Source organism: Lissotriton vulgaris, chromosome 6, assembly GCF_964263255.1.
Source record: "Lissotriton vulgaris chromosome 6, aLisVul1.2, whole genome shotgun sequence".
Taxonomy (NCBI): domain Eukaryota; kingdom Metazoa; phylum Chordata; class Amphibia; order Caudata; family Salamandridae; genus Lissotriton; species Lissotriton vulgaris.
In genome coordinates this window covers 420,121,783-420,138,021 of record NC_141694.1, presented here as the reverse complement: position 1 = coordinate 420,138,021, position 16,239 = coordinate 420,121,783, and the positions used below count along the sequence as shown (strand labels likewise).

Here is a 16,239-nt window from a genome sequence, read left to right as displayed (position 1 = left end):
TCCTGTCAGGAAATGGCCATCTTAACCCGATGCAGTCAGCAAAGTCGATCTACCCTTCTTAGATTAAATACTCTGCCTTCACTGGAAGTAATCACTTGCTGTAATGATCCCACACCATGATGGGTGAATTTCTACTTCATTAAAAAAATGTATATATATATTTCAAAGTGATAGGACAGGTGGGAGATTCAAAGCCAGGCTGACACATTATTCACCAGTCAATATGGATAGCTTTATATATCATAACTTCCAGGTTCTTCTCAGGGCTTAATCTCATATAAAAATGTCTGGCTCTCGTGTAAAGCAATCTAGTGCCCCTAGGCCAATTTCACGCTTTAAAAAAACCTACAGAAATAAATAAATACAATACCGTCACTGAGACAACAAAACACTAACAGACACATTTCCATAGGCTTGAACTGCAAACAATAGCCCACCTATCCCCCACTTCACTCCCCTTGACTGCTTTTAACCCATATTTCTGAAATCTAATATATAATTTGAATGCCTCAACCTCGGTTGTATCAGTCCAAGGACATACATAATCCAAAATGAATTAAATTATGTTCTTAACATAGTAGAACTGTTGCTGGCCTAATCGAGTTATGTCTTTGCTCTACCAAAATAATGCTAAGTGTTACAAAGTACTGCAGACAATTCAAAACCATTGGTGTCTATAAACAAGACAATGTCAAAAATATTTAGTCAAAATGGTATAATTTCAAAATATTTTCTTTTGTAATAAATATATGTAAGCTTCTAGAGTATAAAATACTAGTTAAAACAATACAGTCACTAATGCGGAAATAATAGACGATCGAACATTAATACATCATAAATGTAATGTTATTTAGGATGTATTATAAAAATATGTTCACGTAGTGTTATGTTGTATGGGAACCTTAACAACGCTTATACTTTATAATTTGAGCACATTACATATTTCACTGTGTACCACATTCTTGGGGACTTTTTTAGTCCATTAGTGCTCGTGTTGCAAATACCACCAGTGGCATTAGATAAAATTAAATCTGTTCACAATTTCTGGTGTAATGTGCTCAGATGAGTTTGCATCGTACATTATGAAATATTTTTATTTGGTGCTATGGTGACATCAACAGTTGCCCTACGTCTGATGATGATGGGTTTGGCGTTACATGATGTGCATTTCTTCATTTCCAGCTGTATTATTGGGACACTATTTAACTTTAGTATTTCACAGTATTTTGATTGCACCTATAAATGCTGCTTTTAAAAAGTGTCCCCAAGCTCTGGTTCATAAATTAGACACTTTCTGTATGATGCAATTCATATATATATATATATGACATTATAAGCATGACGAAATATTAGATAACAACTTTCCTTTTCTTTCAAGTTTAGAGTCAAACATGCCTAAATAAACCAAGTAGAACTACCCAGAGCAAAATGGATCAGCCAATGTTTTGTTGCCATGCTGCTGTTGCATGTCACATGGTGTATGGTGTGCTTGTCAGCATCAACAGAATAATAAATTCTTGGTTTTTCTGGGAAGTCATAACGCATTTGTTCGAGCAGAATTATCATATGATGTTTTTCACTGGGGACTATTTATTCGTGTTGTCATTTTGAAGCCAGACACTCGTTTGTTTATTGTGTGGAGGGTGAACACGTCCATTTCTAACCACGCTAGTTTTGCTTTATAATGAGGCTAGCTGTGATTTCTTTCCTCCACCGGTCATAATGGTCTCAATACAAAAATATCCCCACACAGGTGACGCCATAATTAAATATGATGATGAAAACGTCTCACCTTCTTTGAGGTAATGATACTCAATGGGCTGTTTTCACGCACGACTCTGACCTCGGTCTGCTTTCCAAAGTTCTTTGGGAATTAAAAGAGAGAAAACGCAGTTAGAAATGCGCGCGGGACAACACATGCCATTTTAAATGAGCAATGAGACGTCGTTTGCATCCTAAATGTGTGATCTATCTGTATGCGTGCGCGTGGGCGCCGAGGAATGTTTGACACAAGAAGATATTGTTAAAATGTGCGTTGAGGCTGTCAGTTTGCAAAACTATTCAGTTTATTAAAGCTTTCAGCTTCTTCTTAAAGCGCCTGCTCAACCTGATATATTAAGAACCAAAACGTTCTTCCTAAAATCTTTCATAATAAGCAATGTACAAATCGAACGCAGTTTTGCTCGCGGAACAAAAGGTACTCCTTGCACTGGTAATAACTCAAAAGTACATTCATTTTAGTTAGTTTCAGATTGTCCCGCCTGAATGAACTTTTAACTCCTGCTGATTTGATTTCCTTTTGACAAAGTGACTTTTCCTTGTGCTAATCTTGATTGTGACCCCTGAAGTCTGAGCTATTAAATCAACTCCTTCTTGCAGAGTTCAAAGAAGCGCTTGGATAAGAGGAAGCTCGCGACTACTGTTTCATTACAAAAAAAGATTAAGACCTCAGCAGCAGGAAAAATGAAGTCTGGACCTGGAAAGTGCAAACCGTTTCGTGCATTAATTTTAACAAAGTACCATTATTTGATAGTAAAAGGACTTTGTGACACACACCATTGGAAACGAGGTCAGGATTTGCCATTACAAATTCAAGACGAAGGACGACGGATCTGTTAGTTTAAACACTTGCTACTGGAAAGGGGCGACCAACTCGGTCCCCCCGAACGTATGGCCGAGTGCCTCGATCCCCCCGGGAAGCCATTTTTTGGGCGGGAGGCGCGCCTCAGCTGGTATGCCCGAAGCGGCGTAGCTGGGGCGCGCTCGTTCCCGCCCTAGAGTGGGCTGGCCTAGACACCGACGCAGCCAGCCACGCCCTCGGGGCAGGCAGGGGCGGGTATACGCCCGCCCTGAAGATGGATAAAAAGGGACGCAAGACCAGAAGACATCCTCTTGTTCTTGTGCTCTGAAGCTGCACCTCCTCGCTGCACGTGAGCTCGGGACAGAACGAAGAGCCAATTTTGAGCGTTTTAATCCCTCTTTTTGTCTTCTAGATACTTCGTCTGGAAAAATGCCCAAGAAAGGCGCGAAGAGAATGTCGACTGACCAGTAGGTTCGGGCCCTCATGAAGGACATGTCCGAAATTAAGAAACGGTTGGCGGAGCGAGACGGTGAGGAGGGATCGGGGCGTCCACCGGCCGGAGGGAAGCCAAAGAGGCCGAGAAGGGGGCCGGTCGGGGGAGACGTCCCGGTTCCCTGTTCCCCGCTCGAGGCGCCAGCCCCGGTACCGGCCCCGGTACCGAAGGAGGGGAATCCGATCCCCGTAGTAGTCACCCCGACATCCACTGAAGATATGCCTCCCGAGTTGGCGGCACAGTTAGCGGCGTGGTTGGGGGACAGCAGCGAGGGCGCCACGGCTGCCGAAGCGCAAGCACTCATTAAACAGTTGCGCGAGAAGCGTGATACAGCCAAGGTGCCCGCGTCGGATGCGGTGATAGACAAGCCACGAGTGGCGGAGGCAGCGTCCGGTGCAGGTAAGCGGTCATTGCCGATCGCAAGGGATGAGTCAACACCCTCTCGTAGAGAAAAGTTGGGGCAACATGTTCCTTTGGCAATAAAGGAAAAGATTTGGGCGGGGGAATACGTAAACATTTTCTCCTTGCTCGTTGATCATTATGAGGTGGAAACTGTTAAGGGCCAAAAGGATCTGATGCACCCAAGTGTTTGGCGCGCAAAAATGGCCGCCTTTAAAGTGAATGAGAATATTGGCAACTGGGGTAATGCTTGGGGAATTTTTACGTCAATTTTGGGGGAACGTAGGCCTGAATTGCTCCCTGAATTTCCAGTATTTCAGTCACGGATTATGGGGTACTCGACATCGCACCAAGGTAACCAATGGTTCTGTTATGACAACCTTTTCAGGAAAGCGATGGAGCATAACAAAAGTTTAACCTGGGACTGTTACGATTCTTTGACATGGAATAAAATGAAAGAGTCGGGGATGTTGAAAGTGCCGTTGGTGGGGAGTTCTGTTGGTGAGTCCTCCCGCCAAAATGGGGGGACGCCCTTTCGGTCGGGTACGGGTACAGACGATTATCCGAGACCCGCCGGAATTACAGGGAAGAGGGGTTTCTGTTTCAATTTCAACAGAAGTAAATGTACTAGGCCCCCGGGATCTTGTAAATTCAAACACGAATGTAGTGGTTGTGGGGCACCCCATCCTGAGTCCTCGTGCAGAGCCAAATCGGGTGAAAATGGGGGTAGAGGAGGCGCCAAACAGGTCTAATATAGTCCGAGGGGCGCCTTTACCAACCCCGATTGATACCCTGGCAATGATTCCCTGGCTCAGCGAATACCCGGATCGTACTTCCGCTGGGGTGCTACGGAACGGTTTTTCATACGGTTTCCGCATCCCGGTGGGGGACTTTCAGGGTATCGGGACGTGCAAAAACCAACTTTCCGTCTTGCAGCATACGACTGTAGTACAGGATAAGATCCGGAAAGAGGTTACCCGAGGTCGGGTTGCCGGCCCGTTTAGTGTTCCCCCGGTACAGAATTTTGTTTGTTCTCCTTTAGGGGTGGTCCCCAAGAAGGACCCAGGTGAGTTTCGATTGATTCACAATTTATCAGCGCCTCATGGCCTTTCTGTAAACGACGCAATTGATCCAGAGATATGTTCGGTGCGGTACGCATCATTCGATGAGGCCGTAGCCATTTTGAATCGCCTGGGGCCCGGGACGCTGATGGCGAAATCAGATATCGAGTCAGCGTTCCGTTTGCTCCCGGTATACCCGGAAGACCAACGTCTTTTGGGATTCATGTTTCAAGGTTCGTATTACATGGATAGGTGTATGCCGATGGGGTGCTCTATATCTTGTGCATATTTCGAGAAATTCAGTAGTTTTCTACAATGGGTTTACACGAAGAAAACGGGTTTTCGGAATGTGATGCATTACCTCGATGACTTTCTGTTCCTTGGGGCCGCTGGGGATGATGAATGTGCCCGGGCCTTGACTGAATTTTGTGTTTTAATGAATCAATTTGGCGTGCCATTGGCACCAGGTAAAACGGTGGGTCCCACGACTTGCCTCGAGTTTCTCGGGATCGAGTTGGACTCTAGTGAGGGTTGTTTTCGCTTACCAGCTGCCAAAGTGTCGAAATTCAGGGCAGCCCTGCAAATGTGTATTATTGCATCTAAAGTTACGCTGCATCAATTGCAGCAATTGGTGGGGAAGTTGAATTTTGCCCTAAGGGTGATCCCGATGGCCCGCCCCTTCTCCCGTTCAATTGCCCAGGCGATGGTTGGCCTAAGAGAGGGTCATCATCGCACGAGATTATCGGCAGAGGTCCGCCAAGACATGCGTATTTGGTTAGCATTTTTGGCGGATTTCAATGGTCGAGTCGTCTGGAACACACCGGCCTTGTCCTCTGAAGAGCTTGGTCTATGGACAGATTCAGCGGGTAGCATGGGTTTCGGCGCCATCTTCGGCACAAAATGGTCGGCACAAAGGTGGCCAACATGGTGGCATGAAGAGGGGCTGACGAGCAATATTGCTTTCCTTGAACTGTTTCCCATTTTGGTGGCCCTCAGAACCTGGCCCGATGGATTAAAAAATCACTCTGTCATATTTTGGTCTGACAATATGACCATTGTAGAATGCATCAATAGTCAGGCAGCACGTTGCAAAATGATTTTAAGGCTGCTTAAAGAAATTGTCTTACTGTGTATGCAACTGAACGTGGTATTCAGAGCAAAACATGTCCCAGGGGTGATGAATCAGGCTGCTGATGCACTGTCTCGTTTTCAAATGCAGGCTTTCTTGGGTTTCCTTCCCTCAGCGGACCCAGAGCCAGAACCCTTTCCCGAAGCTCTCTGGTCTCTCGGTGCCCCGAACTTCGTTACCTCGTGGGAGAGAGTCTAGCACCAAGGACGAGGAAGGCATACGAAGGGGCATTTCGGGCTTATTTAGCCTTTTTGGGGACTGAGAGAGGGGGGCTTTGGGGGCATGAGGATTGGGTAGTACATTTTCTGATGTCCTTGCGTAAGGCTGGGAAGTCGGTGGCTACAGCCCAGAGGCATTGTGCTGCCATTTCCTTTGTTGCCAGGGCACATAATATCCAGGACCCGACAGCGTCTTTTGTGGTACAGAAAGCGCTGCGTGGGTGGCAACGCCTTGAGGGTCGCAAAGTAGATGAGAGGCGCCCGATAGGTCTGGATAGGTTGTCCCAGTTGCTGGCCACACTCCCCGCCACATGCTCGTCTAAGTTCGAGGCCTGTTTGTTCCGAGCTGCTTTTGCGCTTGCATTTTACGGGGCAATGAGGATAAGTGAGCTGGTAGCAAGGAACAAGCGGGATGTGGTGGGGGGTTTGTGCCGGGAACACGTTCAGATCAGGGGTGAGACGATGACTGTATCCTTTGTCAAGTCAAAAACCGATCAAGGTGGGGTGGGTGACTGCATAGTCATTCGCAGGATTTCAGGGTCTCCTATGTGTCCGGTGAAGTGTTTAGAAGATTACCTAGCACAAAGGGTGGCATCATGGGGGGGGACATTGTTGAGACACGCGGACGCCACCCCACTGACGAAGTTTCAGTTTCAGCGGGTGCTCGCGATGTCAATTACCGCAGCGGGCTTGGCCCCGGGTGAGTTTGGGACCCATTCCTTTCGGATAGGGGCTGCCACTGAAGCTACAGCCAGGGGTCTTAATGTGGAACAAGTAAAACGAGTGGGGCGTTGGTCCTCCAATTGTTATAAGAGGTATGTGCGGTTGCACATGTTGTGAAGCTGTAATAATGTACTCACGCTTCTTGTCTTTTGTTTGGTTTTCAGTTACGCAAGCCTTCGAGGCGGGGCGGACTATGCAGTCGACCCAACACCAGGCCAGCGGTCAGACATCACCGGCTGTGAGAAAGGAGGTGTGGGTCGTGGGCCACTCATACGTGAGGCGTGCCGCTGACGTATTCGAAGCAGGTGACATGATTCACGTAGCTGGGGAATACGGGTACAGAATGTCCTTCTACGGAAGGGGCGGTCTCTGTATTGACCAGTTTCAGGCATTCTTTGAGGGTTTGTTAGGGCGGACGAGGTCACCGCCGTCTATAGTCATAGTACATTTAGGGGGCAATGATTTGGTCACCACCGGTAGACGACTTCTCCTGGAGGCAATGCTTTCCACTGTAAGTTGGTTGGCGAGGAAAGTTCCGGGGTGCATAATTGCGTGGTCTCATATGATCCCACGAAAAGTGTGGCGGGGGGCTGTTTCGATCCCTGCTTTGAACCATTCTGTTAGAAAACTTAATAACAAAGTGAGTAGGTTGTTTCGTTCCAGGACATTGCATTCTATCTCGCACGGTTGTATTAATGATGACAGTATGTATCTAGGGGATGGTGTGCATTTGTCTCGGGTGGGAAATGAGTTACTCATAGGAGACTTCTTAGCATGGTTAAAAACGTTGGAACATGACCTTTAGCTAGGAGTTTTGTGGGGGGCCCGGATAGCCGGTCAACTATCCGGGCCTGTGGCGGTAAGGTCATGATCGGTGAGCACTAATTAGTAGATCCCTATGAGTGGGCGTCACCCAACACGGATGGGAGCGCTCGGGAGAGGTGGCCATTGGCCCCTCAATGGGGAGGCGGTCCCTTCTAAGGATGGGTCGCCGGAAGTAAAGGAAAGGCGGTCAAGGCCCCTTCCTTTGTAGGAGGGGTTACAGCCCCCTCCTGGGGAATTTCCCGGGGCCAGTGACATCTGCGACGGCAGATGCGGTAAGTAGTGTGGGGTTGGGATAAGGTCTACGGTACCTTCTAGATACCTCACACGAGTATTCGAACGACCTTTAACTGGCGTCGAGTCTTTAGGTGCCCCCGTCAAGTCAAGGGAAATTGGGAATAGTTGCACTTGAGGTACGCCTCCGTGCTGTCGCCCAGCCCAAGTGGGAGGGGTAAGTCTGGTTAGGGATCTTGACACCGGTTATGATCTTGCCGTTGGCCCTTAAACGTTAGGTTGTACAATTTCAATATGTCAAGAAATGTTTTGTAGGATGCTAGTTCGGCTAGGAGAACCTCTGTATTAGAGAATCTGTTAAGGTTAGCCAAACATCGTAATATGGTAATGAAATTGTACATAACATGAAACGTTTAATGTTTTAATTTTGTTTTAATAAATACGGCCGGGATGGTCACTCCATCCCACTTCCAAAAACTTCAAGAACTGTTTCCGGTTTCCCTCCTTTTGGGGATTGATTGTGTTGAGAGGGGGTGGCGGGTATCTCGGCCATATGGAAAGGGGCGACCAACTCGGTCCCCCCGAACGTATGGCCGAGTGCCTCGATCCCCCCGGGAAGCCATTTTTTGGGCGGGAGGCGCGCCTCAGCTGGTATGCCCGAAGCGGCGTAGCTGGGGCGCGCTCGTTCCCGCCCTAGAGTGGGCTGGCCTAGACACCGACGCAGCCAGCCACGCCCTCGGGGCAGGCAGGGGCGGGTATACGCCCGCCCTGAAGATGGATAAAAAGGGACGCAAGACCAGAAGACATCCTCTTGTTCTTGTGCTCTGAAGCTGCACCTCCTCGCTGCACGTGAGCTCGGGACAGAACGAAGAGCCAATTTTGACCCACCCACCAGCCCCTGAAGACAGCCAGTTGTGTATAATAAAGTTGATTAATTTTTGCTTCGGTTTTCATATACAAGTTGTAGTGCCATGTTGATGAGTTAATAAAGAATGGTTGTTTTGAGTATGTTTTGCCATTAAAGATATTCAGTTTAATGTTGAATTTTTAATGCATGCTCTTTCGGTCATAGTGGCCAATGTATTCGTAGGTTAATTTGCACTGTCGTATTTATTTTGGTAGGCGGTAAGGTCATGATCGGTGAGCACTAATTAGTAGATCCCTATGAGTGGGCGTCACCCAACACGGATGGGAGCGCTCGGGAGAGGTGGCCATTGGCCCCTCAATGGGGAGGCGGTCCCTTCTAAGGATGGGTCGCCGGAAGTAAAGGAAAGGCGGTCAAGGCCCCTTCCTTTGTAGGAGGGGTTACAGCCCCCTCCTGGGGAATTTCCCGGGGCCAGTGACATCTGCGACGGCAGATGCGGTAAGTAGTGTGGGGTTGGGATAAGGTCTACGGTACCTTCTAGATACCTCACACGAGTATTCGAACGACCTTTAACTGGCGTCGAGTCTTTAGGTGCCCCCGTCAAGTCAAGGGAAATTGGGAATAGTTGCACTTGAGGTACGCCTCCGTGCTGTCGCCCAGCCCAAGTGGGAGGGGTAAGTCTGGTTAGGGATCTTGACACCGGTTATGATCTTGCCGTTGGCCCTTAAACGTTAGGTTGTACAATTTCAATATGTCAAGAAATGTTTTGTAGGATGCTAGTTCGGCTAGGAGAACCTCTGTATTAGAGAATCTGTTAAGGTTAGCCAAACATCGTAATATGGTAATGAAATTGTACATAACATGAAACGTTTAATGTTTTAATTTTGTTTTAATAAATACGGCCGGGATGGTCACTCCATCCCACTTCCAAAAACTTCAAGAACTGTTTCCGGTTTCCCTCCTTTTGGGGATTGATTGTGTTGAGAGGGGGTGGCGGGTATCTCGGCCATATGACCTCTGCATGTCCAAAACTTGAAACTCTGAATCGTTAATTCTGCCTTCCAATTCTTTCGAGTTCTTAAATAAAAGTGTGGGTAATAATGGGTAAACGTTGAGCTTAATATTTACGGTACTTAGAAACGGCAGGTGTGCTAAGGGGAGGTACTGCAAATTATTTTTCTTTTTTTTTTATTAGTTGTGTCTTATAATCTTTGATCTCTAGGAAAGAGACTTCCAATTTGCGAAATGTGGGGCATATTATCAAGGGGGTTTATCTCCGCTTTTTTGGCTTTAAAAGCCAAGAAAGCGGAGATAAAATTATCTCCCTATTACCAAGCTGTCGCTAACACCAGTTAGTGACAGCTAATAGGAGATAGCGACCAACTTGGGCCCCGCTTTGCATGTCAGTGATATTTATAACTAATGATATGCAAAGTGGGCGTGCCAAGATGTTAGCGACTGGAAACAGTCCCTAACATCGCTATCTCCTATTACCAACTTTTGGAGATATTCGCGCTAAGCGCGAATATCTCCAAAAGCTAACACCTGCCCTGAGCAGTTCTTAGCCATGTTATCCAATGGGAGGTGGATAACATGGCTAAGAGCATTTGCTCGATAATGCATGAATATCGCTGACTTTTCAGCGATATTCATGCATTTCGGCCGTTTTTTATCGCATTTGCGATAAACCTTGCTAATAGCAAGGTTTATCTGCGATAAAAATCGCCGATGTGCGGCGATAATTTTTGTCTCTAAACAAGTTAGAGACAAAAATTATCGCTAGTTGTTGGTAATATGCCCCTCTATTTGGAAATTCTAGGCCTCATTTACAAAAAATTGGCGAAGGGTTCTGCATGCAATCATACAGGTTTATTCTGTACAGCGTACTACAAAAGTGTGCTCCATAACTCACCTGCACATTAATATTTAGAAAGAAATAATCTTTGGGAGTATGTTTATGGGGCAAAACTAGTCTGTTAGTTTGATTATATTCATACCCATTGACAGTAGCAGATGACCAGCTTAACTCTTAATTAACATTATTTGCCCTTGTGTCCCAGCTTCCTCCTTTCAATAGCTGTTTGGCCAGTCTTATTCTGGAACACCCTCTGACCTTCACAGTGGTTTAGGAGAAAGTATAATGGGTTTTTAATCTAGATCTGCATCTTTTCCAAAATCAAGCCAGATTAACTTCCAATCTTTACCTACCTCCTTCGTCTCAAATTCTAGAATATTAAATCGTTATGTTATGTAACGGAAATTTGTAAAGTGTACAAATAGTTTTAATCATGGGTGTCTTGGTGCAAGCTGAACATGAACATGCCAGAGAAGGGACATCTTAGTTGTTAAAGGGCCCAGTCTTCACCTCTTTTTTGGTCTTGCGCCTAGCGTTGCAGTGCGCAGACTTGCCCGTGCAGCAGGAAGCCTCTTGCAAGGGGGTTCTGAAAGCTGCTCACACACTCGTGCGTGTGATCAGGCTTTCGCCGCCCACCATTGGCTTTTGCATGTTTTTTTTTTACAAAAAAGGCACTCGATTGGGCAAAGGCGGGCGCATGTCCCGCCTTTGCAACGCCCATTCCCGTCGCTGGCCAGCACGCACAGCAGCGCACGTTCGCCACGCTGCCACGCTCCCCCCGCTCCTCTGTGGTGTGCGCGCACCACTACTTTCGATTTTCGGCCCTGCTCCTCTGTTGTGCGCGTGCACCACTGGTTTATTTTGCCTGTTCCCTTTTGCCATCGCAAACTCTTTGGGCAAAAATCCTCCAAGAAAAGGCATTCCCCGCCTAGATTGTCAAGTCAACTGATCATACCACACGCTTCCACGACCGATAGCACCAATTCAATGTAAGTCCTTGTCTACGTCACTTTCCTTTTCCTTCACACAGTCTACCTTGCGGCAACTGCTTTCACTCACTTCCTTAATTCGTCTCCCACAGCGCTGGCACACTAACAATGTGTGCGTTATTTACCTCTAATTAGACCAGATCGCACGCCTGCAGCCTGTCGATTTCCTCGCCGGCTTGCACCCTAGGCATCAAAGCCTATTAGTAAGTAATATCACCAATACCGAGTTGTTTCTGCTCTTTTACAACCCGGGTCAGTTAATGCTCAATTAAGTTTTATTAACTTCCATTATTGTAGTAGCCCTGTTCCCCTCCGGTGCGTCCAAGCCTCTGAGGTCCACTACAGCAACAAAGCTGCTGTCAGCTTAAATTACCTGAGCTCACACTGACCTTAGTAGTTGCCTCAGCAAGTGCGTTGTCTTGTTGTAAGTTGCCCTGTCTTTAGCTGCCATGCGAGTATTGGGAGTTATTGCATCCTTCTATGCTGGGAGAAGTGCTGTGCTCTTACTTGGCACTGTGCTCATCCTCATGTTCTCTTTTGAAAAATGACTGATGTGTACACTTGATCTGGAAGGGAAAACAGTTGATATGACTCTGCAAAATGCCCAAGAGTCTGGGAGAATCACAGTCGTCTAGCTGCAGCCAATCACAGATCTCTACAACAAATTGTTTTTTGGTATGTGACTTGGCATATAGTGTGTATATCCATGTCCCTTTGCATTTTGTTGTATAATTCAACTCCATTTTTTCACATACACAAAAACCCTTTGGGGTGCAGCGTTTAGTTACCTTCAACAGTTCTTGTTTTCTGTGTACACTTTGCAATGCAGTTCAACAAAACAGGATAAGACCAGCTTCTAAACCTCTTTTTCCATCTTCATGATGCCTGCTCTAAACTAAACTAACATTTCGTTTTTTTTAAAGGCTACGTTTGAAAAAAAAAAAGATGGCTTTATTTAACATAATTCTAAAATCAACCTTCCTAAATTACGTTTCACCCATTCGTATATCCCTATACTAACCACAAGAAAAGCATTTACACTAGAGTTAGAGTCACGCCCTCTCTCTATGCACCTCCCTAAATTAATCCAGTGAATGATGGGTCGGGGATGTAATCAGGTTCTTCTCACCCTGTCTCTCCATCTGCTGCTGAGGGGGGTGCTCTTTTCTCACCGTAACCTACGCTCAATAATGATCTGTCTCTCTTTATTTTTCTCTATTGCAGGCGGTCTCTCCAATCGTACCCTGTCTCCTTCACCCTGCAGACTTTCTCTATCTCGCTCGATTCCCTATCAACCATGAACTCTACGTTTCACGTTATTCTAATCATGTCAGCCGGCCAAAACAGAGCCTCAGTCTCTCCTCCTCCCTGACTCTCCATCCATCACAACCTACCTGTGCCCACACTCACCACATGCCCCTGCCTGTCCTCTACTCCTGTACCTCCGTCAGGTTTCTACTCCTTCTCACTCTGTTGTGCGTTTATGGTAGGCTGTCATTTTGTCCTCGCTGCCTCTTCGGTTTTCATCATCTTTCACCATGTCCCTGTACTCTGTACATTCATTCTGTTGGTCTTTCACTGACCCTCCAATCTGCAAAGGCACTCTCTGCCTTCCCTCGTCCTGTCCGTGCATTCCTTGCAAGCTCTCTTCTTCTCCTTACCCTAACCTCCCTTAATTCACCACAAGACTTCTTGCTTCCCTTCCCCACCCCATCCCTCCTTTTATCTTACGTTTTCATTCTCCCCATCTTACACTCTCCCAACTGCTCATCACAGGTTGGCTGTCTTTTCGTCATTTTGTCCTTCGTTTCACCCAAGGCTCTTTGCTTCACAAGTGCGTGTTCCATGATTAATTTGCAATGTAAAAGGTCTCCCATTACTAAAAGCTTGAGCTTTTGGCATTGCATTATTATTGGCAACGCCAAGAGCTCAAACTTTCAGTAATGCCAGACCTATTGCTTAGCAAATGCTTGTTTCTAAATGTCAGGGGGAAGGAATGGCTCTGATGTGGACAGAAAGGCTGTTCCACAGTTTGGCTGTATGGGCGACAAACGTCCTACCACCCCAGTTGGCTTTCCAGATCTCTGGGAATCATCATTGTTTTAGACACTGCAGAACATAGAGGTCTGTTGGGAGTGTACCACTGGAAGGAGTGCCTTAGGAATTCTGGTCCTGAGTGGTGCAGATCTTTATGAGCCACACAGAGGGCCTTACATTTAACCCGACTGCGAACTGGAAGCCAGTGCAGCTTATGGATACCAGGGGTGATCAAGTGGAAATTTGGAATATCCAGGATCATTCTAGCTACAGAATTGTGAACTAATTGGAGTCTACTGGCATGTTTTTCTTGTATGTTCATGTAGAGGCCGCAGCAATAGTCCAGCTTTGAAAGTACTAGGGCAGTAATCAATTTTTTATTGGACTTTTCAGTAGGGGTGGGCGGAATTTGCTTAATCGCGTTACGCAAATCTCCAAGAAACGGTAAAAAATCTCAGCGAACACGCAGAAATTCCGAGAACACGCAGAATTGCTTGTTCGCAATGCTGTTTTCCAGTTCGCAATTGCTGTTTGCGTGCTCGGGGGGAAATATCTCGCGAACACGCATTTTGAGAACGCAAACAAGCCAAACATTTTGCGAAGACGCGGAACGCAGAATTTTGGGCAATTTTGCATTCTCCGCGGAGCGCGAAATTACCCAGATTCCGCAAATTCCGGGAGCGGAACGGAATTTACCACCCAGGCCTACTTTTGAGATATGTAAGGACTAAACCTTTTAATCTTGCTGAGGGTGTGATAGGAGGAAGACACAACTGCTGAGACTTGGGCTCCAAGGTTGCTTTAGTCATCGATAATGATGCCCAAGTTTTTAGCTTTGGTCACAGGCCTAGGATGGGGACCAAGCTTGTCTTGCCACCAAGATGGGGACCGGGGGGAGAGAGATTCCCAAACAATACTTCCTCAATTTTTCCCAAATTAGGCTTTAAGCAGTGTTTGCTCGTCATGAGAGTGACTGTCCATAATGCAGCCTTGGCATTGCATAGGTCTGGATGAGAGATTGTTGATGGCTTAAATACCAATTGAGTGTTGTGGGTGTAGGAGGTAGGACCATGGTTAACATTTTTGATGAGAAGGGCAAGTTTGCAAACGTATATTTTAAAAAGAGTGGGGCTGAGTGAGGATCCCTGTGGGACCCTGCATGGCAGAGTAAACGGAGAGGATTAAAACTTACCTAAGGCCAGCATTTGAGACCTGTGTGAGAGAAAAGAGGTGAGCAGGGACAGATCCCTATCGCTACTTACTGGTGGATCAAGGTCTGATGATCAACAGTATCGAAAGCAGTGGATAAGTCAAGGAGAATGATGGTGGCAGAACCACACCTGTCTACAAAAATCCTTATTTATTCTGTGGCTTTGACCAGGGCAGTTTCTGTACTGTACCCCAGTCTGAAACCAAACTGGGTTAGGTCCAGAAAGTGGTTATCCTGAATACATTTTGAAAGTTCAGAGATCATGATCTGTTGGTAATCTTTGTGGGGAGGGAGAGGCGTGATATAGTGCGATCGTTATTGGGGTCAGTTGAGCTGAGAAAAGGTTTTATTTTGTTAGGGGAAACTTGCTTCCACCTAGAGGGAAATAACCCTGAAGAGAACATAGTCTTGAAAATGACTGAGAGGTTGGTGGCAATCACCTCTGGTACTAGCTTGAGTATCTTGGGGAGACAGGGGTCAAAAGAGGACCCTGATTTAGCTCCCATCAGGAGGGAGGCCACCTGGGTGGGAGATGTGGAAGACAATTGGGCGAGAGGGTCATAATCCTGGTCTAACTGAGTTTGTAAGCTCCTTAAAGGGTGCAGGATTGGAGTTGTCACAATTGTTGCAGATTTAGTTACCCTTGTCTCTAAAGGAAAAGATTAGGGTGTCTCAACACTGTTGGCTGTGAGTTGTCTCATTATTCTTGGTGGGGGGCATTACCTTAGTGACTACCTGAAAAAGTTAATTTGGTGGAATTGGAGCCATTTTCGATCATCTGTGTGTAAGAATTACTCTTTTCTTTGATTAGAAGACTTTTGTATTTTACTAATGCTAATTTATAAGAATATTTTTCATGATCATCATAATGTTTCTGCCAGCATCTTCCCTGCCTTCTACAACTTGCTTTTCCAGCCTAAGGGCCTCGGTAAATCATGATGCAGAGGGTTCATTCCTGTTGGAGTGCAAAGACTTGACAGGGACTAAGTTGTGGGAGATGGAGTTAAGCCAGTGTGAATAGACCTTGGATGCTAGCTCGGCATCCGATGGAAGAGGAGATTGATTATATGCCAGGCACTGTGATAACTTGTCAGCGTATAGCATGCGCTGTGTCAGCCGCGGCCCATGGAGGGAGTTCCGTGGAGCAGGCAGACGGGGCGGGCGGGGGAGGGGCAGGGTGAGGGGTGGTAAACACTGGAATATGGATGATTGCAGGTGAGTAAACAATTAAATTAACAAAACAAAATTCGTTTCGCGACCTGCATCGCGTTTTGCGATGCAGGGCGCTTAACGAAATTACGTTTTTTATTTTAATTGTTTACTTACCTGCAAGCATCCATATTCCGGTGTTTACCACCCCCCTCCCTGCTCCTCCCCCGCCCCACCTGCCTGCCCCATGATACTCCCTCCACGAGCCGCGGCTGCTCTCTGTGTAGTGGATGCAAGTGGCTTGGACTGAAAGCATGATTTGAGTGGGATGTTAAACTCAAAGTAAATGGTGTAATGGGCCAACCAGCTTAGCGGGATCATTTTTTTTTAATAGTATTGTGGGGGTTACTATTAAACATTCCATCCAAGGTATGTCCTGCTATGTGTGTGGCTTCCTTAAAGAGTTGATTAATT

At 46.5% G+C, this 16,239-nt stretch overlaps 1 protein-coding gene across 5 annotated transcripts in view; it reads right to left on the bottom strand.

Annotated features, from left to right (window-relative positions):
* MLIP (muscular LMNA interacting protein) overlaps positions 1 to 16,239 on the bottom strand; it is a 1,527,370-nt gene that overhangs the window by 913,489 nt on the left and 597,642 nt on the right. For all 5 annotated transcript variants that reach the window (XM_086926435.1, XM_086926437.1, XM_086926436.1 and 2 more), the window contains exon 3: positions 1,793 to 1,864. In XM_086926435.1, the coding sequence (XP_086782561.1) occupies positions 1,793 to 1,864 (72 nt within the window). The remainder of the gene's footprint in view (positions 1 to 1,792; positions 1,865 to 16,239) is intronic.